This window comes from Prionailurus bengalensis, chromosome B2 (genome assembly GCF_016509475.1).
Source record: "Prionailurus bengalensis isolate Pbe53 chromosome B2, Fcat_Pben_1.1_paternal_pri, whole genome shotgun sequence".
Taxonomy (NCBI): Eukaryota; Metazoa; Chordata; class Mammalia; order Carnivora; family Felidae; genus Prionailurus; species Prionailurus bengalensis.
In genome coordinates this window covers 64,148,186-64,173,517 of record NC_057349.1, presented here as the reverse complement: position 1 = coordinate 64,173,517, position 25,332 = coordinate 64,148,186, and the positions used below count along the sequence as shown (strand labels likewise).

The window sequence follows — 25,332 nt, the reverse complement described above, 5'->3', positions numbered from 1 at the left end:
TGAACCTGCTTCAGAACCTGTTAAACTTGATCAATGGCCAGTGGCAAATACTCTCAGCAGTGAGTAAACTCTTCCATGGAAAGGACTCCAGTCCTGGATTAATATTGTATCATAGGTCATCCCACTGTCTGGGCTGATGCTTCTGAATCCATTCTAATTAGCAAAGAATGCTCAAGAGTTAAAAGGGGCCACTCATGGCCTCAAACACACTGAACAGAGAGCCGGGGGGGGGGGGGGCTTAGGTTCTATCTCAAGCTCTTGCATCTGTAGCATTTGAGGGAGGAAAGTCATGTCACTTCTTCTATATCTATGTAAGATTAGGATCCACGCTCACTACTAACTATAAAAGTCGGTAATTCCTCTTCCCATAACTGTACATTGAAACAGACAAAATGAGGGGAAATTCATCAAAATGAATGCTAGGGAAAATGAAACTGTTCAACTTCTATTTACATCATGAGGATTTATTTCATATCACATTTATAGCATGTGTGTGGCATTCTGAAAGGATAAATGGTTGAACAAGACAATGGCCTAAGACCTATGGTGACCCCATTTAAATTTCACAGTATGAAGATGCCTATAACTTAGAATTTTGAAAGATGAGTACTTATTTAGCACAAGATTATTCATCTTTCTAGTTCTGATTTTAAGTAAACAATAACAATTAGGCCACAAGTTCGTAGAATTAACTACATACACCTCTTTAATGTTAACTATTAAGAGGCCTTCCACTAAGATATGAAGTGAATATCTACTTGGAGGGTTTGGAATTAAAATTTCATGCTGTTAATAAAAATCAGTACTGATAGTGTCCTAACATAAACTAGATCATCTTCTGATCCTGATCAAAAGGCTTCAGCTCTGCCTCATACTCCAGCTCTTTCTTGGCAAAAAAGGTAAACTAATTCAAAAACAAATATTAAGGACGTAATAAAGGGCTCTTTTGCACATTCATTATATTCACAGTGAGGGGAATTTTCTATCCTGTCAATATCAGTATATGTAACATAAAATCATCAATTCCATAGCTGGGAGCTATGGTAAAAAGAGTACCCTAAAATTGTAAGTAAATCTTCAGCTTTATCTATAAACCTGGTAAACACATTAGATTTCCATTGAGATAAATGCTACACAATGTATGTCATGATCAAACATCTCATTTTCTTCTAGAATAATAGCCACCATAAAGGAGTATCTCGAATATGTCCCTGGTGGTTAACCTACACTTTAATCCTTTCAAGAAACTCACAAAATAGATATTATCAATGAGAGACTAAATACCCTGAGAATTTACATGACTGGTCCAAAGCCACACAGCCAATGGTAATTGATGACTTTGCCATGTGGACCAAGTCTCTCTGGCCTGAAAAACAGCTCTACTCCATTAAACAAAATGCCTCTTTGCCCTTACTTTTTAGTCCTTCAGGCTTTTTCTTGAACTTCTTTTTCTGACAACAGTCAAATCATCCTTTCAAAGAGCTCAGACAAACTCAGCATTCTAAGGTAAGCTGTCAGATCCCATTTGGTTCGCCTCATCTACCACTTCTTTGTTTATTCTTGTTCCTCTAAAATCTTCCTTTTCCAAAGCTGAGAGTTGATAAAACAGGCTATTTTAATCACAACGAAAATATGTTATACACCATTCGAAAGGAAAATATTTATATATTCATTGGTAGTGTTAAATATACGCTATGGTTATAAAAGTAGTAGCATGCTAACTATTATAGCAAAATTAATTAATAAACCCAGTCTTTCTGTATAGTTAAATCCATGCTGGCTCTTAATCTCTGTCTTTAGTAACCTATTTTAAAATGCTCTTCCAATTAATCCAACATTTTCTCGGGGATAATCCCAAGGGCAGGATAATCCTTATATGTTCCCTGTGTCAGTTCAGCCTCTTAGTCACAATCAACGAAGCATACAATCACCTACAGGAAACCAAACTGCCCATCGGTACTTTTATCCAGGCTGGGATTTCCTTCCCTCCCTGGAACACCAGCTTGCCTGCTTTACATCACTTGAGGCTTAAAATAAGGAACACGCCACAAATCTTTTTTTCCAAATTCTCTCCCATATTAAATTCTGTGTTCATAAAGACATGCAGACCCAATCTTGAATTTCTCACTATACTGAGAATCTCCAACCTCCTAGGATTTTGCCTTGCCTACAGACATTAAACCTCTGGGGGGAAAGAAGACTTCTCTATCACCAGAATGCATCCATTCCTCCCTCACGACAATAACTGCTTGTGCACACTCCTCCCTACTAAACAATTCATCCCAAAGGGTGCAGTTAAAATCATGCTCACTCACCACTGTGGCTGCTGTTTTCTTCCTCTAAGTTTCTCAATTATGCACAATGTCATTTCATTCTGACTCTTACCACAGTCTATTCTTAGTTCTTTCGTCCTCTCTTTTGCTGCCTATCTAGCTCATCCAAGAGCTTGAGCCTATCCAAGCTCATCTTCTTCCTCATCCACACTGTCCAGTTATCTGGACAACTCTTTCACCTCACAACTGCATTTTTTGTAATGGAAAATTTGACTTGATACAATGATATAAGTGTTGTATGGTGCCAGCTGGCAGCTACACTTGTGGTGAGCATAGAGCATAGCAGGATGTATAGAGAAACTGAATCACTATGCTGTACCTGAAACTAACGTAACTTTGTGTGTCAACTATATTCTTATTAAAAAGACTAGCCCTATTAAGTCAAAAAATGTCATCTCCATGAGTTATTTTCATTTATCTGTGTTAAATATACTTTTAGAACTTTGCATTAGAGAAAAGCAAAAAAGATAAAACAAATATCCAAGTATTTACACATATAAGTGACCTGCCCTCCAAAATCTTGCAACAAAAGTAACTTCATATGTAAATAAGATTTCACCCTTCAAAATAAAATATTTATTTTACAAAATAAAAGGAAATAATGGTGATCTCATTGATAATCATAAAAATATATGTCTAATCATAGAAAAACAGCAAGTCATTTTCCCAGCTACTTAAAAATATTTTAATCATGCAAAACCAATATAATGTACTCTAACATAATGCTAAAATGTTAACCAAGATGAAGTGGCTTTTATTCATTTTACAGGATGTATATTTGGCAATAGTTTTTTAAAAATAATTACTCTAAAGGAACTCTAAATATATTATTTCAGAAACAATATTTTAAAATACAGCAGTAAGCAACGGAAACTATTGTTCTTTATACATTTTTGGCATAACACTGCCATACAATTACAGAATTATAAAACAAGTGTTTCATAGTACCATACAGATCCAGAAACTGGTTACAACTCCTACCACATACACATGGTATTGGTACTAACAGACATGCACAGCATTCTGTAATTCATACTGCAGTAGAACACAGGGCACAGAGAAGACCCAGCAGCTGCTGGAGAGTCAGAGCTTATGTGCGAAGTAAAACACACATCTTTTGAAGAATCATACCCATTTTCTTGAAAGACTGAAAAAACAAAGGACACAATAGTTTCCAAAGTGAGATAGTGCCTGGACCCAGTTGGCCATCTATCTTCTTAGGTAATACTAACAAAAGGCCAGTATCTTAAGAAATAAGGAAATGGTCTTTTAATAAAGTAAGTCTTTTAATAAAATAATAAAATAAGAAACAAATAAATGGTCTTTTAATAAAAAGGAAAAATGCTTATTAAGGGAGAAGCTAACACTTTGCTCTCAGTTATTTCTCTTGATTGTAATGCCTTGATTGTATTAATGACAATTAATACACTGTCAACTCTCGTATGGGTGATAGTTACTTCATGTGTAGACAACCACATTACTGAGTCTTAACTCAGCCACTCCCCCAATTTAATTTGTTAGTAAAACCACCAACTATTGATACACACTGGCAAAAAAAAAATTAAACTTGGTATCTGATCATTTGCTTACTTCTATCAGTCTACTGAAAGGTTTCAGTTTACTGTAGAGTAGAAAGAAGTCATGGTTGAAATGGGAGTATTAATGGGATTCTGTTTGCCCGCCAATCCCTTGATCACCTATGCACAAAAAAACAGAGCTAATTCCAAAATCACATCTCTACCATAAAGCTTTCATGGATCTTTCCTCGTCTGCTTCCAATAATTGTGTCATTTGTACAAACCTAGAATTGGTTATTGTTTATTTCTGTTGTAGGTTTCTTGTTATTGTCTCTAATCTTTTGTTTCATTTGTATTTTCCTTTTCTCCACATGAAACTAAATTTTCTATTAGCATCAAAAACAATAATGCTCATCTGACCAAAGACTACAGGACTTAAACATTTCTTAGAACCAAGATTATTATATAACTAATCTCTCTGATTGACATAAACTGTTCTACAAACTCTGCCATAAATTAAAAACGAGAATATGATAAATTTCATAGCTTAAATATATTTTCATAAGGTTTTGGATTTTTTGTTTAAAGAGTCTTTTAGCCTAACAAATTATCAACGTCTTTTCACTTTCACTTCATTTTTAATGTACACTGAGTCATCTTATAAAAACTTTTAAATATATATCTATGAAAGAACAACTTAAAAGAACTTTGATTGAAGAACTAGGAGGAAGGGTGGGCGGAAATGGTATTTCAATGTTTCCCAAAATAGTTCTAAAGATTCAATTTACATAGCAAGTGTCCAATTGCTCACAATTTCCTAACTACAAAATGGTAGCAAATTATAACAGATATTTTGTGAAAATTGGTAACATATTAAAATTATGTATAGAATCTAAGGTAACCCACCCTCTTCAGAAGCCGGGGATCAGAAAGCTCAACACTCTTCTGAACCAGAGGAGGCTCTGAGGATCTGTCATGACTTTGGAGAGACTGGAACCCAGTGTTGGCTCCACTTTACCAAGATGCTCACCTGATTCTTACTCCCCATTCTGCACTCTACTTCCTGGCACAGTATGAGCCATAAAATAAAGCACTTAATTGTATTCTCTAACATGAAAACTTTAATTCATTAAAGAAAGAAACATTAAGAAGCTATTTCCCACAAATAACTAAAAAAATAATTCTCAACAGATCAAGAAAAAAGATGACAAATAACATTCTAATCTAGGAAAAAAAGCAAAAACAGTGCTTTTTAAATGTTTTTAATAAGAAAAGTAATTTCAGATTCCTCCAACTATCTACTGGAATTAAACTTCTAAATAATTCTCTAATAGAATTCCATTTTCTACATCCATCTGCAGCTAAGAACAAGAAGCAAAATACAGACAAATATTACTTGTAGTAACTGAGAAATGTTTAAAATGAAATTCATAGCATGTAGCAAAATCAAACAAAAGCGTAAGTAAATGTAACAATGTAGTTAACATTACTGTAAATACATTTTGTCAAACATAACACACTGTCGAACACTGTGGCAAATACACCTCCTTATGAACTAATACTATTGTCACAAAGGGAAATTTCTCCAAAATGAAAAAGCACCAAAGAAAGTTCATTAAAATAACTGATATTCATGGTTTGGAAAGTTCCTCATGGCAAGATTTTACAATGGAGTAAAAATTTAAACTTCTGAATGAAAACCATCTACATTAGTTAAGGCACATCTGGACACCTCCAGGCATTCATATTTATAACTATATTATTATTAACTTCAATAATAAGGGATTTCTAAAACCACAGTCTGTCCCTGAACACAATCTGCTGGGTGGGCTGGATAACTAGAACAGGGATGGAGGCAGGGTAGTACTCACTGTCACCCTAGAAATTACCCACACAAATCTGTTCATGTAATAAACACTACAGAATTCAAAGCTGAAAGAAGTCAGTATATGTAACTCCTAATTTCTAGATCCTACATTGACTCCATCATCGTTCTCTATAACCTCACCTACATTTGAAACGATCCTAGCATGTCTAACTCCAGCCTACCTTCTATTTAACACATATAGCCCAAAAAACAAAGAGGAGTTTTCTAAGCGGGAGACAAATTAGAAATCTTCAAAACCATTCCTATAACAAAGGATCCCCACTCAGCACAAATAGGCATGAAAGACCCATAGATGAATCTATAATCAAGTAAGATCAAGAACGTCCTTCTTTTCTCAGGTTAGAAAATAAAGCTTTTAGAGGAGCCTCAATTATAGAAAGACAAAAAAAAAAAAAAAGGCCCATTTACTCAAGAGTATAAATCCAATCATAACTCTATTACAAACTTGGGAAATTTAACTTTATACAATGAACCAAATATTCCCTATCAGCTCAACCAGTTTTTGACCACTTGATATGGGAGTTTACCTACAAAAATCGCTTTTTAAAGAGTAACAGATGTAACATTGCACTGTTTTTCCTTTTTCACCAGATCATATCTTCACTCAGATTAAAGCATAAAAACTAAAAGCAATGTAGGTAATTTTATATAAAATATGAAACAAAATGACTATGATAGATATGAAATGACATTTTCATGTTTACATTGTTAATACTTAGCAAAAAAAAATCTTAGAACTTCTCTAGTAACTCCTGAGTTGCATATTTTATTTTATCCTCGAAGCTGAAAAATGTAGTCTCAAAATCAAAATTCAAAAAAAAACTATGCAAAATAATTTTTGAACTGAGAACTAGACCTGATTTAGAAAAAGCAGACACATTTTCTCTTCTATCATGATTCTTTTGAGTTTCTTATGAGATTGAGCATGAAACTGTATAATGGTACAATATTCTTAATGTTATAAACTTTTTCTCTGCTGTACAGAAATACATCTTGTAATTATATGTCACTTTACAGTATTTCAAAATACTTTCACATATATTATCTCCTTAGAGATATGAAAGCACAAAATATTAGAAATGTACGAGACTAACCAAGCGATATAACATCTGCCATGAAATGCAAGTAAATATTTTATCAATAGCCAATGTTTATATCCTCACAGTCCAAGGTACAACAATAAAGTCTATATATTTGCAAAGATTCAATAATGTTTCTAGCTATTTGGCCATGCTTCGCTGCATTTTTAAAACAGCTTCTCAGTAAATTTCTGCAAGCATATGGTAGTTTTTAAAAATACAAAACATTAGAGACAAACCCAGAAGGCTGTTTCATATCTAAGACCCACATAGATACGTATCTATAGATATTATTTAAAAAACTATTAATTTTACAAAGTATTCTTTATAGAAAAAAATTATAGACATAATTTTTATCTGCAAAAGGAATGACATCCTCTTATTTGTTCTCCACTGAGGAATTCTCTCATAAATTATTTGCGGATTAAATGTAGGAATCATACTGTTACATATGAATATGGATTTTAAAAACAACATTCTGGGAAAAGGCCACTGTTTATAAATGTAGGCCAGGCAGTTTTTCCCTTGAGACTAAATATTCTCAAATTAACTGTTGCAATCTAATCAAACCCCTAATTAGGAATAATATTCTAAAAGTTAAATTGTTGAATGAAGTGTTTTTATTTGTTAAGGGCTCTGATACACTACAGTTTCTAAGCAATTCAGATTATATCCATTTATTTTAGTCTCTGTCCACTGTTTATTAATATTTTAATATCTAGTCACAAATTTTAAATATTTTGCACTTAGAAAGCAGTCTGAACACTTTTTCATGTATTCAAAATTGCTAAGATATTTTGAATTAATCATGTTCCTACAGTTCAGCTCAATGTAACAACTACTCTCATCTTACCCTGTAAAACTGTTTTTTGAGCTCTATGGGGACATTGCTATAAGCAGCACATTACAGGGCCCATACAAAAAAGAAATTGAAATGCAAAAGCAGAATTGTTTCTGCTTTTGTAGAAAGTAGAAAGCAAAAATTGGGATATTCTGGGAACCAGAAATGAGAAGATGCTTTATAACTGGAATATGATATACAACTTGGTTAATAATATATTAAAAACTCAAGTTTGAGCAACTATGATGCTGCATGTAAACTTCAAAGCAATAAAATCATACTTCTAAAGGCATACAATTGGTATATTTTTCTAGAAATCCTCTGCTGGAAATCCCCCGATTGTAAAGGTTAACAGAGGATGATATGATGTGACTAACAAATAGGACACAGTAAAAATTCTCTGGGGGTTAAAGTGAATCTAAAAGCCCAAGAGACACACAATTGCCAATTCTTCTCTAAATGAAAGTGAATTTTTTTTTATTAATTGCTTTAACTATATTTGCATGTATGCTTTGAAGTTCTCACCACAGTGATTATTTTCTGATGTGTAACATTAGTAATAATATTACAGAAAGTAAAACTACGTACTCTTAACCAATATTAACGCAATAAGTGCTTGCTAAAACTGAGAATACAGAATTTTAAATGTTCTGAATTTCAAGGTTTGACTACTTAGAGATACATCAAATTGTTTTCTTTTTTAAAGATGCACTGGACTAAGCAATATTGTTAATTTCACAGCCCACAGAACACTGAGATAGTCAAGGTTTTAGGGACCACTGCCTTGTTACCAGTGTAAGAAGCATGCTATTTAAAAATGTGTATTTTCTTTCCTTATTTTTGAATTCTTTAGTCATTTGCATTCAGAAACAAGCACCGAATTTATATGGAACAGCCATAAAAGCAAAATCCTTTTCTTGGACTTTTGCATCAAAATTTGTTTTTAAGCATTTAACATAGAAAAACATTTTTATTATTTTAAAAAAGCAAATTCTTGATATTATACAGTTAAAAGTGCCCCTCTGTTTGATTTAAATTTCAGTACAGGGGATCACTGGAATGTACCCTAGAAATGCACATGCTGGCCTACAAAGATGGCAAATGAAGGCAAGTGCAGAGACAGGAAAAGAGGAAAGGACAGTGGGAAGCCCAAGAAATGGGCTGGGTGATTATGGCTTCCTAAGAATATCCATTTCACATACCAGAATTTAAAAAGAAACATCTTGAGGTGTTGTAATGAAGATTCCAAATTACTTTCTGAATACATTTGAATCGACTAAATTTGTTTTCCCAGCTTTATGAATCCATAAATTGGGCAATTATGTGGCAAAATAATGAAATTTATCCTCTTGATTTTCTTCATGTAGACCGTAATCTCCCAAAAGAATTTATTTGATATATCAAATACTACATGATTATTTCCACATACACTGAAAATAATTTAAAAGCAATTATTATGTACAGAACTTGGAAACTCACATCCTAAAAGTGTTAGAGAATACATTCATTTATTGGGTCTTGCTTAAAACTTCTTACTAAATATTAAATTCATTATCATTCAAAATAAAAAACTAACAACAAACTGTTTACAACAGAAATTACAAACAGATAGCTAAAATTTGAAATGACCTCTGTTCTTCAGGATATATTGTACAGTTTTTCCTCCCTTACCTATACACGTTTGCGGGTTTTCTGATAATTCACTGTAATGGTACATCATCAGGGGAGCCTGTATTTCCAGGATTTTCACAGTCTTTGTTGTGATTTTCACCTTCTTCATCTTTTTCAGGAGGAACTGCAATTTCCTTCCTCTCTGTAGGATGGCTGACTGCTTTTTCCAGTTGAGAATTTGAATTTTCAGCATTACCGTCCTCTGTCTTTGACTTGGTGGCTTCACTGCTGGGCTCTGTGCTAGGCCTGTCTGCCTCTTCTCCAGCCCCTCCAGGTGCCGCTTTTTTTTCTTCAGCTGTTTTGCTATTCAAATGAATAGCTGAGGAGGAATTTTTAGAGTCCTTGGATTTTTTGTGCATAGAAGTTTGACTGATATGACCAGAGGCGGGAGGGGCAGGCATTTTCTGGGCTTTGCTTCCCTCTGACTGTTCTTTCCTCGGCGGTCCCCAGATAAAATTCTCTGAAGGCGTGTAATGTTTCTGGGCAAACCGTAGGAGCTTTCTCCTCTCTCTCCTGTCTCTAATTGTATAAACAAAATACTCCAGAGCACTCTGTTTAATATTGGGAATAGTGTTTTCTACAAGAGCTTCATGAAGAATAAATTTTACAAGAGGAGATTTAAAACTTTCATATCCAAGCTCACCAAGACTTTTGAGAATACGAGTGATTCGTAGATAGTTGTGCTGGGACCTGGAAGAGAGGATTGAACAAAAAATGCAGTGGGGAAATCAGGTGAGGGAAAGTAGGGGAATAAAAAGTATTAGAAAAATCATTTTTAATGGAACTGTAAGCCATGGAAATATGCATTACAATTTTAGTGAAAGTCATATTAGACACCATAAGAAGGATAAATTAGAAGTTATTAAACTCTTATACCTCAATGTAATGCCAATCTATGTGAAATTCAAATGTGAAATATAGATTCCTCTTGTTTCTTCAGTTCTTCATATTTGAGAGTTATTTAGGTCTAAAATTTATTCCCACTCATGTTGAATTGTTGTTTAATGTTAAATACACTGAGGATGTGATCTACTAGAGCATTTATTTGCAACGACGCCTGCTGTACTGTGCCCACCACAGGTAACTAGTCCCAAACATGAATGCAACGTCAGCTATCAGCTGAAGGTATGATTTAGAGTGTCAGCAAAATCCACCACACTGGCCAAGTCATAAGGTAAGCAACAAAATCCACTCTACTTTACTGGAACAATTCTGACAAAGGCTGCAAAACTGACTTATTTAGCAGAACACAGTTAACAGCATGGGCTCTGAAGTCAGACCTGGAGTTTATACCATGGCTCTGCCACATACAGCTATAAGAAAGTATGGTATCTTCTTCTGACTCAATATGCTCACCTGTAAAGTAGGGGAAATGGCCAATATTTCAATGGACTTTTAGAAGAATAAAATGAGTTGAGACATGTTCAGGGCATGTAGAACTTAAAAAATATTAGATACTATTTAAAATCAATATTATTGCTATTATTTAAATCTGGTACTAAGGACCACCATATATGTACCTATCCCCACTTAATTACCTAATGGTCTTCCATCCATGCCTTCTCTCTCCTTCTTTTTCCCGGAGAATTTTAAATTTTGCTTCTAATGGCATAGACTCCAAAGATGCCTTTTTCCCCAAATTGCACAAACTTCTTCTCTGTCCTCAAACTAAGGCCGTTATCAGATGAATGCTTTTCAAGCTTATCTATCACAATTCATAATATACCTACCCTACATCACTGGGCCAATAGTTGCCTCATCTACAAATACCTGGCCACATCCTAAAAGAATCTTCAGCTACACATATTAATCATGTGCCTTCAGCAGCTCAGGTATTTATTTACCCAATATTGACACGCAACCATAACAACCACTTATTTCTAACTTCCTAAAATCTGTTTTATACATCAGACATTGAACTTTATACAAGCAATGCATATACCTGCTTTGGTTTCCAGAAGTACTTACAGCATTTTGCTTATAAATAACTAGCTACTTATTTGGGAAGGGTGAAGAAGGATGTTAAATTACTTGAGGGACAAAAGGGGGTGGTTCTATAGCCTTACATTTTAATAATAAAGTTTGTCTGGACAAAACAAAATTCTTAATGAGTCAGGATAGATAAACACTGAAAAAGACAAGTCTGGCAGTTTTTATCATCCCCATTCTTCTGGATGTTTCCTACAAAAATATTATCTTAATATTCAACTCTTTGAGGCCAAAAGGTAAAACACAGCAGAGATATATTTCAGCCTCATGAATCTATATTTTTTAATAGTGGAGAAGTTAAGAGTCTTCTGAGACAACACAAATTTGAATGAGGTTAAGACAATCTGCCATTAATAGCAGAGATGACTTAGTGTTAGGTTAGTATGGGGTATATACTCTCCGAAAACTTAAGCAACATCTGCTTCATAAATCTATGAAAAAGAGATACATGGAAAAGCGAGGGAACATTTTTCTAAAAAATCCCAAAGATGAGTTATATGATCCAACAAAATTGTCTATGTTTGCAACCAGCTCAATTGCAAACATCCAGTCGAAGACGAATGACCAAGATAAAATTTCTGTACACATTTATCTGTATCTATGCACTCTTCAATTTAAAATATTTACATTACATAAAATATGTACACAACAACCCAATATTTACACTGAGTTCAAGAGAATGAAAATCAGGACTATGGAACAAAATTGTACAAGAAAGAAATTGAGTGTGTCAGTATGATTTGAAATAAATTTCGCAAATGAAGACAAAAAGGAAGAGAGGACACCAGCTGAAACCCACCCAATATTGTAAGCAGCCTCTGGGGTTGCAAAGCAGATAAAAGGGAGAAGCTGGGCTTCCCAACAGAAGTAAGGGCAGTAAATTGCCCTGAAAAAGTCAGGAAGACTAGGTAGGTGAAGAGAGAATACAAAAAGGCAAGAACCAGGAGACAGGAGATAAAAGTTAGAAGCAATTCCAGGGTCTAAAATATGGCTCAGTAATCTACGGTGATTACAAATAAAACTGGAAATACAGCTTAGTGGTTGGTCTATATGTTTGTATTCTCATGTTCAAAAATATTTCACTTCTTTTAGTCATGGTCACTTGTTCACTGAACATTATTTCATTTCACTTTCATTCAGTTTTTTTTTTGGTCCGCTGGGCTACTATAAATATATTGAGTTTCCTGCCTACTCTAAAAAACTCAAGATGTCATACAGATTAAAACACAAATAAAAGCTCTGTGCAACACCCAGGGAAAGAAAAACGAGAGACAGTGGGTGGCAGAAAGAAAAGGATCTGAATGAGGCAAAGGGAATATGACGGTTAATTCAGGCTCTTTTCCCCTGACCAAAGCCAGGAGATCATTTTAATTAAAACCTTCAGAAGGGTTCTGTTTCCAACTGTCAGTTAGAGGATCTGAAAATAAAACCCCAAGGAGGATTTAAGCTGGCAAATGTTATTTTTTTCAGTGTTTATTCATTCAACAAACAGTTACTAAACAAGATTTCTATTCCAACCAAAATTAACAAGTTGGAGATGGAGATTCTCTAAAATAAAAGTTTACCATCCTACATGTCAATAGGCTATTTGCATACAGCTTTCATTGACAGTGGGACATTAAGTGCTTAGAAATTCTGTGCAAAGACAGCGACCCGCATTGCTTAGGCAGAGGCATAATATACTTCTGCTATAAGTGCCCTATATATATCAAGTTTAATTTGAGTTATGAGTTAATGGGTCTTCTAGTCAGGATCATAAAGCTTTACGCCCATATCTTCAGTGTTTTAGTACAAGCTACCATTTTAATAGTGTTGATTATAACTAATAAAGTAAAAAGAAGGCTTAAACATTAATACTTATACTCATTTTAGCAAAGCAAGATGAAAGTTCTAGAAAAACACCAAAAAATTCAGTTAATTGATGCTCAAAACTATTTTCAGCAAAGAAAAATTTCTTAGGTTAGCTTTTTTTTTTTTTCTCTTAGTACTTGCCCAGTTCAGCTAATTATAATGTGCTTAAAAAAAATGCTTTAAAGCTGCTGGTTTTATGGTCCAGCATTCATAAGCCACCCTATAATTAAAATGAAAAAAATTCAGTTTGCATACAAAGAAAATACTAAGAAAAATAAACTCTGGGTATAAGTATTAATGAAAGTTATAAATATCCAGGCAAAAAAAAAAAAACCCAGCAAATCAATTCCAAATAAACTATGTTAAAATTCTCTTCACAGATTTTAGGATTTATTAAGCAAAAATGGGCTTTTGTTTTTACTTAAATAATGACGATTCTAATTTTCCCCCTTTTTTAGAAACGTACAAGCCCATTTCCTTCTTATAAAATGATATTTTATGTCATGGGCTTCATTTATAGATTTAGTCTAAGAAGGTACCATGCTTGAGGAACAGACTGTGCCACAAGAAGCTCACAGCCTAGCCGAGGGGAGCTGGAAAAATGCATACACAAAATAAGTACAAATGCCAAGATACATGCTATAAAGAGGGAGAGAGGCCACACTTGGCTTTGGGCAGTAGAGAGGTTTCAGGAAGAAACAGCTGTGAAGCAGAATGGCCTTATTTCTACCTGGAATTTCACTCTTTCTTATAGCTATTTTGTTGTGCTTTAGATGGGACAAGGAATAAAATGCATTTCAGACTAGCTTTTGAATTCAGATTCCTGGGTCCATCTACTAGTTAGCTGTTCCTATGTTCCACGGAGAATTCTAACCAAGAAAAGATAACATGCTGGCCCCTGGTGTGCCGTTGGGGCTTTACTTACTCATTCAGATGCTGAAATCTTTCCTGCCAGTTAACAGCACGAGCAACATTTCCAGTTTTATCAACCAGTTTTATTCCAAAAAATTCTAACATCATCTTATAAGCCAGGAGGAATCTTTTAATTGCTTCTTTCGTTTTTTTGAATTCCTAAGGGGGAGAAAAAAGTCAGCTGAAATGATTCAATAGTTACCAGGACAATAAAATAGCAATATTATTTGGTCATCGCATATAAAATGAAATGAGCTTGCATTACCTCAATTTCATATGTAGTTAATTCTTTAGCATAAAAATTCAAGCCTTGTTCTCTCAGGGGGAAAAGCCTATTTTTTAGAAAAATAATAATATTATATTAATGCTATCTGAAAAACATACATGATTAAATAGGACATGGTTCAAGATACATAAATGTAACTGACCATTGAATGTAAGTGTGGTTGTGCTCCAGCTTTTCATAATCTCCTTTCCACTTATTTAGAACTTCTTCAATGTAAACACCTAGACAGTAAACATTTAGAAAATGAGCCAGACATTTAAGACACTGTTGATGACATTTTAATATTTAATCAATCTTTATATTAAAACCTCTGAAATGTAATTATAGCATGTGAAAATATTGTTTTTAAAAAATGTTTACTTATTTATTTTCAGAAAGACAGTGCAAGTGGGGGAGGGACAGAGAGAGGGAGAGAGAGAATCCCAAGCAGGCTTTGCTCTGTCAGCACAGAGCTCAATGTGGGGCATCCCAGGAATTGTGAGATCATGACCTGAGCCAAAATCCAGAGTCAGATGCTTAACCGACCGAGCCACCAAGGACCCCCACAAAAATAATGCTTTCAAAAGAAAAATACCTTATGCCATATGCTCAGTTATGTAATAAGCCTAATTTTTAAAAAATCAGTGGCACCACAAATCACAGAAAGTCTATCAGTGTTACTCTAAAGCAGAGGCTGACAAAGTACGGTCTGCCATCTGTTTTATAAAGCTTTATTGGAACACAGCCATGCACATTCACATTTATATATTTTACACTACAATAGTAGAGTTGAATAGTTGCAATAAAGACTAATGGCCCACACACCTGAAAATATTTACTACCTGGTCTTGTACAGAAAAAGTTTGCCAACCCCTGCCCTAGATGGTCATACAGTTCTTTAAAAACAAGACGGGATCAAAATGGAATGTAGGCAAAAAAAAAAAAAAAAAAAAAAAAAAAAAGGAATGTAGGCCAGGAAAAAAAAAAAAAAAAAAGGAATAAAAGAAAGGCGAGAGAAAAGAGAAAGGAAGAAGGAAAAATGGAAGAAAAAGGACCCAAATTACATACAGTATATATCATCCAGCTTACTCTTCACAGAACTCTCCCAAACCAGTACTATTATCCCCATTTTACTAATGAGGACATTATGTGATTTGTTCAAAGTCACACACTAACAAAAGACTAAATGTAGGAATAGAACACAGGTCTTTCTGTTTCCAAAAAGTAAGTCCTCTTCACCACATTTTATTGTTTCCTCATAAGAACTTATTACAGTTGACCCTGAACAACATGGGTTTGAACTATATTGTAAGAATACAGTATATAATGCATATCACATAACAAAATATGCATTAATCAAGTGTTTATGCTATTGGTAAGGCTTAAAGTCAACAGTAGGCTATCAGCAGTTAAGTTTTGGGGAGTCAAAAGTTACACACGGATATTTGACTGCACAGGGGTTGGCACCCATAACCCCTATACTGCTCAAGGGTCAACTGTATAACAAAATCCTCCTGCTTCTCAAATTCTGTCTATGTCCTCACAATTGACTATGTGGCCAATTAGTCAATTTTAAGGAAAAAAAAAAACAACACAAAATATTTCTCTAAATATAACTCATCTCATTCTTGTTTCTTCCAGAGATCACCAGTTTGTAGTTGAGGCCTACTCTTGGAAGGCTGAGTAAAAAGTTGTTTTTGAATCATACTATTGGCTTTATCAGCAATTTAAAACTATTTACCTCCATAATCTCCCTTCCAACTACCCCTCCACCTACTTCACAATTAAAATACATCACTGCAGGCTTACGCTTATTGGCAAGTGTATGTGTATGTGTGTGGATACACCCACACGATAGGAAATTGTGTGAGTTGGTGTAATTTATATAATAAACTAGAACACATTCTATGTGACCTTAGATAAAACTCCTGACTCCCACCAACCTTACATGATTTCAAAATAAATTTTGTGATAAAAATTACAAAAAATTAATAACAGTGTTTGAATTTATTACTTTAAATTACTACCTCAAAAATAAATTCACTACTAGAAATACAAAAATAATTCAGTTAAGTACTCTCATGTTCAATGTTTTTAATATTTGAAGGCATTACTTTAGGTGAATTTTATTAAATTCAAATCAGAGTCAAATTAACAATCATTGCATTTCTTCTGAAGGTTTTCTTGCCCCAGGTCCTAAAAAACCCTAATAATTTAATTAATATTATTTCAATTAGTAAATAAAACAGTGTGTTTTTATCATTAGTAAATACAACAGAACACTTTTATCCAGAGGTTTCCTCCCAAGTCTGAACAAACTTTTGGGACACTTTAATTAACATTAAATTAATTAAAGACCAGTGGATTTGGCCGTTCGAGCAATGTTCTTAAGTCCTAACTCCTAACTGGTGCATCTCTCAGTGCACAGTACAGGGAATTCCTCCTCCCAACATGCCATCCAGCCTTCAGACAGCCTTCCTCCAGTTTGTTCACCAAAGAATATACAGTCCGGCTACTTGGAAAGCTTTGCAATCTATGACCCTCATTCCCTGATTTACTTGGCTGCGGATTTGGCTCAGATTCCACTAAGAGCAAAGAGCAGAAGCCAGGGCCATCTGGTCACTTCACAGAGATAAGGGCAAGGAGAAAAGCCAACTTTGCTGGTTTGACCTGGATAAAATTAGGATGTCCATCATGAACCACAGCATGGTACTTTGGTGAAATATGCATATTACCACAGTGGATGCATCCTCTCCCTATAGGGGGAGAATCTTAGAAAAGATCTTACAAGGGTAATTGTAGAATTGTGAAGGAGGAGGCCGTTTATTTGGCAGGGTTGAATGGAGATGTAGTGTCTCTGTAGTTCCCTTCCCAGGATATTGGAACAGTGAACTGAGACTGCCAGGACCCCCTGACCCCTGAATCTAAAAGTCAACAGGAAAGATCATTCTAATACAAATATTACTTTTCAATTATGTTCTAAATAATTTGGGGATATGGCATAGTAAAAAAAATACTGAACTGTGGATCCTAGACCCAACCCTATAATCGAGTGACCAGACAAGTCAGTCATTCACGCTTTAAGACCCAGTGACCTCATCTTTAAAATAAGGAAGATTAAAAAAATAAAATAAAATAAAACAAAATAAAATAAAATAAAATAAAATAAAATAAGGAAGATTAATCTGATCTCTTCTAAGGTTTCTTAATAATCTAGTATTTTATGATTCTATAAATTTCATCTCTTTCCCTCTCACAAAAGTGGCCCCCACTACCTTTAAGACAATAGCCCCTGTGAACAAATGGTGGGAAAGTATTGCTAATCCACAGTTATTCCTCTAGAATTTGCTAAGTGGAAGTTCACAAGTCTAGGGTCTAGGGCTTTGGGGACACCTTAGACTACATAGCAAAGTAAAGCCAACCAATGAACAAATGCATTAAGAATGTACTGACCACAGAATAAACAAAGAATAACTAGGTGTATGTTATTATGTAACATTTGCTTTTTACCAAGGTAGCAGATTACTCACCATCTGGCTTAAAAGGAATTTTATTCTTATAAAAACGAAGATTGCTCAAGTCATTTTGATATCGGATATCTTTGAAGTTCTGCTAAAGGAAAAAAATACATCAATCTCCAGCATATGGATATATAAAAAAGGCACAAGGACCCTTCTTGCATGTTTGCTCACTAGCACCACAAAATAACAAAAACAGAAGGGAAATATTTTACATTGTAGAAAAAACATTCTATACTCTTACTGGGTACTGATGTCGGTATTTGTACAAATCCCTCGCAGCATAAAAGCTTCTCTTTGGTTTGGCAGTTGCTTCAGTGGAATCACCACCCTAAAATGAAAAGTAAAATTCCATTTACATCTTGAAGCACAATAATTTCACTGAGAAATTTCTAGAACACCTAAAATAATGAACATCCATAAGGAAAGCCTGAAAAGTGTCGAGCTGTTCAGAATAATGACAATATTATACATTTGCTTTTAATGATACCAGTACCAACATTTGTTGGCATTCTATTTGCCTGATTTGAACCCAATAACATTTGTCCTAAAATGTTTTACTAAATAAAAAACGATACTATTCACCAAAAGCCTATGGAGGCCAAATGTTCTAGATTAATACTCATTAGAAATAGAACTCAAAATGAATTTAAGACATTTACCTTACCAGAGGTTACACAAGTGATTCTACGACCAAAATTCTTTTTGAATACACAATATTAAAAAATTGTTAGGAAAATAAATTCTACAAAGAAAATTATCATTGATTTGCAACATTTAGCTGAACTTAAAGGCAAATAATACTCATGAAAGGGAAAGGGGATTTTTTTTTTTTATTTAAAAATTTTTTTTTTCAACGTTTATTTATTTTGGGGACAGAGAGAGACAGAGCATGAACGGGGGAGGGGCAGAGAGAGAGAGGGAGACACAGAATCGGAAACAGGCTCCAGGCTCTGAGCCATCAGCCCAGAGCCCGACGCGGGGCTCGAACTCACGGACCGCGAGATCGTGACCTGGCTGAAGTCGGACGCTTAACCGACTGCGCCACCCAGGCGCCCCGAAAGGGGATTTTTAAAACAACCTAAATAGCTTTCTAAACTCCATCCTTTATTGCACCATAACAAGTATACAAAGGCATGAATAATCTGTTAATCCAGTGATAACACTATGTGACATAAATCAGCAAATTTATAATATATATACACAAAGCAGTAAAAGCTCTCAAATGGAATGAACTTCGGATTGTAGTAACTTATGTGTGGTAGTTCATCCATACTATTTAACTTATAAAAATTCTCACCACCATAATGATTTTAAAAGTATAAGATACAGGTCAATATAATGATTTAAATTCTCTAACTATATGTATTGTTATAATGCATTAAGAAAGTGCTTTGTGTCCCATGTCATCCAGGACAATAAGACAGATAACAATAATGAAACAGAAGACAATGTTTAGGTCTGAATATTCATTAAGAGCTTCACCTCCCAAATCCCTTTCTCATCATCCCCTACCCCCATCTGTATTGACAGATTAGCATCCTCCAAGCAATTTTCACACATTTTTCAAGTGGTGTGATTCTCACTATTACTACAAGTATAGAGATACTTACTTTAACACCAAATCCTCTGATGTTTAACATTAGCTACTCTGTCATGTTATATAAGCAAGGAAAAGCTTAAATTCTGGTCCTTGCCACACGTTCAAAATAGCTCTGCCTAGCAAGTTTCTGAATCTATTTAGCCTGAGCTACAACCATATGAATCATCATCTTACATTTGTACAGAAAGCACTTTTCCCATTTACAAAGCACTTACATGTATATTATTTCATTTGATTTTTACGACACACCTGGATGGCAGATATTAGTGTTTCCCTCTTAGAAACAAGGTAACCCAGCCTTAGAGAAGTTCAACAAGGCCCTCGAGCTCAGTGACAGCACAGGATGTGGAATTCCAGGCTCTGGGCTGCAAGTCCAACTAATTAGGCATGAATCCATTTCAGCTCCACTAAAAGTGAAGGAGCATTATAGAAACCTGGGTATAATGTCAACAGCCCAAGACTTAGGCTGTCTTAACTCTGTTACTTATTTGTGAGGCCTTAAGCCAACCACTTAACTGAATCTTAGTTTTATTATCTGTGAAACAAAGATAATGACTCATGCCCTACCTATTTCTCCAGATTATTATGAGAATGACTGCATCCTCCAACCTCTAAATGTACCAACCTGCAAGCATCTGTCTTTGTTCCTCCAGCTTCTGCTCCTTTTGGAATCTCTACCCTTTCCCCTCTCACCTGCCCAGTCAAGGATTTTGTTCCTTAATATATTGTTCCTATTCCCTGCATCATCAAAATTTCTCACACCACCAACAGACTGATGACTGCAGTTCTGGACTAAGGCTCCATTAATCGATATAGTTAAGAACTCCACTTAGACGTCCAAGAGGATATAAAATTGAGGGGAATTCTTAATTTAACCTCTGATGATGCTTTTTGCCTAGACTCTTCTGGATCATTCCCCTCAGCAGACATATGTGTACAATTTCTAAGCTTAAACATATACAATCTTCCTTGACCCACATCTCCCTTCAAATACAGAGCCATAGCTCTGCTTCCTGTTTTGATAAAATATCACCAAACAATTGTGCATAACCCCTATCTCCTCCTCTTCTCCCATGACACACCCCAATCAGGTTTTCATCCTCAGCATTCCATCAAAATGGCTCTTTCAATGTCACTAACTAATCTCCATTTTACCAAACCATTTCTCAGTGCTCAACTCAGGCAACCTCCCAGCAGCACTGGGACCGTGAAATATCTCCCTCCTTCCTGCAACACTGTCAGATGTCACACCTCTACTGGTTTCTTCCTATCTCATTGGTTGTCCCTTGTCAGCCTTCTCTTTAGCTCCTCCTCTTCTGCATAGGTTCCAAATTGAGGAGTGCCCAGGGTTTAGTCCTTATTCCTCATCACTCCTTAATGACCACATATCTCCCCTGACTTTCCACACCACCAACAGACTGATGACTGCAGTTCTGGACTAAGGCTCCATTCATCGATATAGTTAAGAACTCCACTTAGACGTCCAAGTGGATATAAAATTCAGGGGAATTCTTAATTTAACCTCTGATGATGCTTTTTCCCTAGACTTACTCATCTTACTTATTGGTGCCATCATTTGTTAAATATTCACTTGAACTAGGAATACAGCAGGTATTCCTAGGAGGTAAGAAGTAGTCAAACTGGGATATATTCTAAAGGTAGGTCCAGTAGTACTTGCAAATGACTATGGGGAGAGGGAACAAAAGCAAAAATAAAAAGGAGATTTTTAAAAGAAGTTAAATGGTGACACTAACAAAAATAAATCACTAAAGGGGAAAAGGGAGGGCTGCTGTGGTCTACCATTTTCTGGGGTCACAATTAACTGAAACATTAATTATGAAACTGTTTTATACAGAGGGACCTGGTTAGCTGGATTGAATCTGGGCTGGGATTTTTTGATAGCCCAGACTTCTTTGTGAAGGTTACTTAATTGGGAGACAAGAGAAAGAGAAAAACTGGAACCTAGCCTCTAATACTTTTTGAGGGTTGAATTTGCAATTCAAAATGACCCATCAGCAATCCAGAGCACAAGGGGCAAGGGGATCCGCATGATATTGACAGGTTAAAGGTTGTACGTTGGTCACGGACATACTTGGGTTTCCATCATTCTCTCCCTGAGTATTCTTGGGCAAGCTTCTACTCTCTAAGCCTCAGGTTTGTCTAAAATGGAGATTAAAAACAGCAACTCCCACCCAACCCCCGAAATCGCAGGTGACTAAAACAACGTGTTTAGCATAGAGCTTGCACTAAAACTTTGTCTCCTCCTCACCTAAACAGAGATGATCATCCAGATGAAGGAGGCAGCCTTGGCTGTAATATTTAGGTGGTGACTCCTCTACTCCAGTCAAGCAACCAGTGGTCATATTTGACTTTGGGCTCCATTTTTTTCTTTTTTCACTCTCATTTCCCCCTAGCTATAAAGAGGAGGGCCTAATGCAGAACCACAAACCTTAACATACCTCCAGGATGCGCACTTCTCCAGAGGGCTGGCTACACAGTTCCCCCTTTCTAAAGTTTTCTGAATTATTTTCAGTCCGTCAGAGGTTAATAGGGAATATTTAACTATTTACTAACCTCTCCTCCAAACTGTATTAGCCAAATGATTTAAGGACAGTTGGATCAACAAGTCTCTGGGTGATACAAGAGTTCTGCAGAGTGCCCTGAACTCTTCAGTTGAAAGGCCTTACTTAGGGCGTTTTAACTTCGGATGGGGGTCTCCCACCCTACTCTGAATGGCTGTAAACCCCACGGTAGGGGAGGGTGCTCGCTGCTCCTCACTTGCAGTCCCACCTTATTCTGGGTAATTTTTCCCAATGACACGCACTAGACCGGTTTTCACAATCCTCTATTTTTAGACAGGTTCCTCCCACCCCACCTTCGCAGCACCCAGCTGCGCCGCAGAGGCAAAGAAAACACCCATTCAAGTTGGGTTCTGCCCTCAGGGACTTTCTCGCAGTGCCCGCGGTCAGGCCCCAGGCCGGCAGCGAAAGGCTCCGGCACCGCAGGCCCCCAGGTCCGCGGGGCTGCGGGACGGCGGCCGGCGCGGAGGGGTCTGGCCGCAAAGGACCGGCAGGAGCCGGCGCCCCTGCCCTGCGCGTGCAGGGGTCGCTTGGCGTTTGCTCCGGCCCCCGGCGACGTCCTTCCTCCCGGGGCAGGGGCACCCCGGCCCGGCCCGAGGCCACCGCGGGGCCGCGTACCTGCTCGGCGCCCGCCGCCTCGGCGTCTCCGTCCGGCGCGGGGCTGGCGCGGGGCCGCCCGCCCGCTCGCTCCGGGGGCTGCGCAGGCTGCTCGGGCTCCTGCCCCGGGCCCTCGCCGCCGCCGCCGCCGCCGCCGCCGCCCGGCCCGGGCTCCTCGGGCTCGGGCTCCGAGTCCGTCTGCCAGGTGGAGTCGCAGTCCTCCACGGTGGTGGGCTCGCGGAAGCTGACCCCGCCGAGCAGGTTGCCCATTGAAGAGGCGGCGGCGGGCGCGGGGCTGGCGGGCTGCGGAGCGCGGGACGGGGCGCGGGGCGCGGGCTGCGGCAGGCGCGCTAGGGCCCGGGCATGGCCGCGGCCAGGGCGCTGGGCGGCAGCCTCGGCCCGCCCGCCACCGCACTGCCTCAGCGCGGCGAGCGGCAGACAGGCACACTCGCGGGGAGGAGCCGGCGGCCCCGGGACCGCCGCCGCCGACGCTTGAACCCGCCCATCTGGTTCCTTCCTCTCCCCACCCGCGGGAACCGGCGCCGGCCCGGATCCCTGGGGAGCGTAGTGCCTCCACTCTCCCCACCCCCACCTGGCCTGAGCGCTGACAGCCTCTGCCCCGGGGACACACCTCACTTTCCCCTTCCCCCCACCTCCCCGGAAGGCCTGCCTTCGCGGGGCCTTTGACGTCTCCAGGGAAGGATCGGGATCTGCTGCTGTTCACCCGCTCCTCTCCACCCCTACCCGGGCAGGGCAACCAGCTTGGGGCTCCTCCCAGCTGAGCGGGAAGAGTGGTCCCGCCCAGCTCGGGGAGCCACGGCTGGGGTGGACGTGTTATCGAAGACAGTTATCACAGTCTGGAGGCCAGTCCTGTCCACACCTCCTCCCCCTCTCCCGGCTGGTCCGGGAAAAAGATAAATTAGCCACAGCAGAAGAAGACAAAAGCTAATGGTGATGGGGCACCACACATCAACAGAAAATCCCAGCTACCACGACTGTAGGTATTTAGGGCAGCCACCTAGAGACCCCATGGACTAGATAAAGTCAAAGCTATCTGTCACCTCATCTAATGCGCAAACATCTCTTGAAACAAAAGGAGCAATAATAGCTAAACTTCTTCATTGATCTGTGGATTGTTATTACTATTACCCACTCCAAATCTACACTCTGAGTAGAATAAAAACTCAGAATGGTAGGCCTCTTGGTCTGTTCTGTAAATGAAAGGAGGAGAGAAAACATGTTCTAGAAATACTTAAAGATAAAATAGCATGATGAAATTCAATATCCCACAGCAAAGTGACTAGTGTAAACTTTGTGTTATGGCCTTCTAACTGGAAAGACAACCTCTTGAAAGCAGTCATGTCTGTGTATGTATACCACAACTGTGTATATATACCACAACTTGGCAGGTACTTGGTAAACATTTATTGAATAGGAACTGAGAAAATAGGTTAGATATATAAGATTATGTCTTATAAATTGGTGCACTTAAAGTAAGTAGTTTCTTTTTAAATATTTCATGATAAAATGGGAGACTGGATCAAAGCCAATGGTCTATTTCTAGGGGAAACAATCAGGTGAACAGAGTACCCATTCTATAGATAAATCAGGTTTGCCTCCCTTCAAGCATGCTGCAGGAGATCCCAGCTGTGGCTCTGTCCCTAATCAGTTTCTGACCTTGGACAGGTCACAAACTGTGACCTACTTTAAACCTAACTTTAAACCTAAACCTCAACTATAAAATAGGACCAGATTTGGGACACCCGGGTGGCTCAGTCAGTTAAGCATCTGACTTCAGCTCAGGTCACGATCTCGCAGTCCATGAGTTCAAGCCCCACATCAGGTTCTGTGCTGACAGCTCAGAGCCTGGAGCCTGCTTGGGATTCTGTGTCTCTATCTCTCTCTGCCCCTCCCCCACTCATGCTCTGTATCTCTCTCTCTCAAAAGTAGGACCAGATTTTATTTCTGGGGTCCCTTAAAGCTCTCATTTTCTGTAGTCCATGACTGGGAAAAGCTCTAAAACTAATAAATAAGAGACACTTAAAAAAAAAAACTCACACAAAGAATTTTTTTGATCATAATGGCTCAGTGAAGAAAAAATGGAGCAGCAGTAGAACACATGAATCCAACTGCACATATCTGGGGATTTGGATGCATCTTCCATTGGCAGAGAACCAGACCACATTGCAGAAGTAAACGCTGTCCATCCAGCCATAAGCATTCCAGACAGAGGGAGTCTAGGGATAATTGCTGTGCCCAGGTGCCTAATCAGTTGGTCTAGTTTTATGTAGATTAAAGTTGGCCTCATATTCTTTGCTTTCCTTCCATCGAGAGATAGAGTCTAATTCCTTACCCCTTAAATGGGGGCTGACCTCAGTGGATTGCTTTGGAAATTAGAATATGGAGGATTTTCAAAAATAGACTATCCTGAATTTTCAAGGTTAAGCCACAATGAGACTTGCATCTTCTACTCAGTTTTCTTGGAACATATTCTCTGGTAGGCCTGAGCCGCCATATACGAAGTTTATTATGAGACTGCCATGCTGGAAAGGCCACTGTGTATGTCTTCAAGCCACTAGTCCCAGCTGAACCCTGCCTTCCAGCATCCCCTGCTGAAGCCTGCTAGCTTTTATTGGATCTTCCTGACCAGACCCTCCACCAACTGAATACCTCTCAGTGACCTCCATTG

The 25,332-nt window shown here is 37.8% G+C and overlaps 1 protein-coding gene across 2 annotated transcripts; it reads right to left on the bottom strand.

Moving 5' to 3' along the window:
* Window positions 1–2,994: 2,994 nt before the first annotated feature.
* Window positions 2,995–23,280, bottom strand: OGFRL1 (opioid growth factor receptor like 1). Of its 2 annotated transcripts, none has more exons than XM_043591753.1 (7): window positions 22,665–23,280; window positions 18,109–18,195; window positions 17,877–17,958; window positions 14,510–14,588; window positions 14,347–14,413; window positions 14,095–14,240; window positions 2,995–10,019 (listed from the first exon to the last, which is right to left on the bottom strand). In XM_043591753.1, exons 1-7 carry the CDS (start codon window positions 22,911–22,913, stop codon window positions 9,359–9,361), a joined length of 1,371 nt encoding a protein of 456 aa, XP_043447688.1. In that variant the 5' UTR covers window positions 22,914–23,280; the 3' UTR covers window positions 2,995–9,358. The 2 variants fall into 2 exon arrangements, with proteins under 2 accessions (XP_043447688.1, XP_043447689.1); XM_043591754.1 differs by having other exon boundaries at window positions 17,877–17,955; window positions 22,665–23,103.
* Between the last annotated feature and the right edge of the window lie 2,052 nt (window positions 23,281–25,332).

What these genes read in the sequence shown, in the direction of transcription:
- OGFRL1 (XM_043591753.1), bottom strand. Translation starts at nt 22,913, where the DNA reads ATGGGCAACCTGCTCGGCGGGGTCAGCTTCCGCGAGCCCACCACCGTG. An exon ending in AATTCCTTTTAAGCCAGATG is followed by an intron (nt 14,589 to 17,876) that starts GTGAGTAATCTG and finishes TTTACTGTCTAG; the next exon opens with GTGTTTACATTGAAGAAGTT. An exon ending in TAACTACATATGAAATTGAG is followed by an intron (nt 14,241 to 14,346) that starts GTAATGCAAGCT and finishes TCTCCCCCTTAG; the next exon opens with GAATTCAAAAAAACGAAAGA.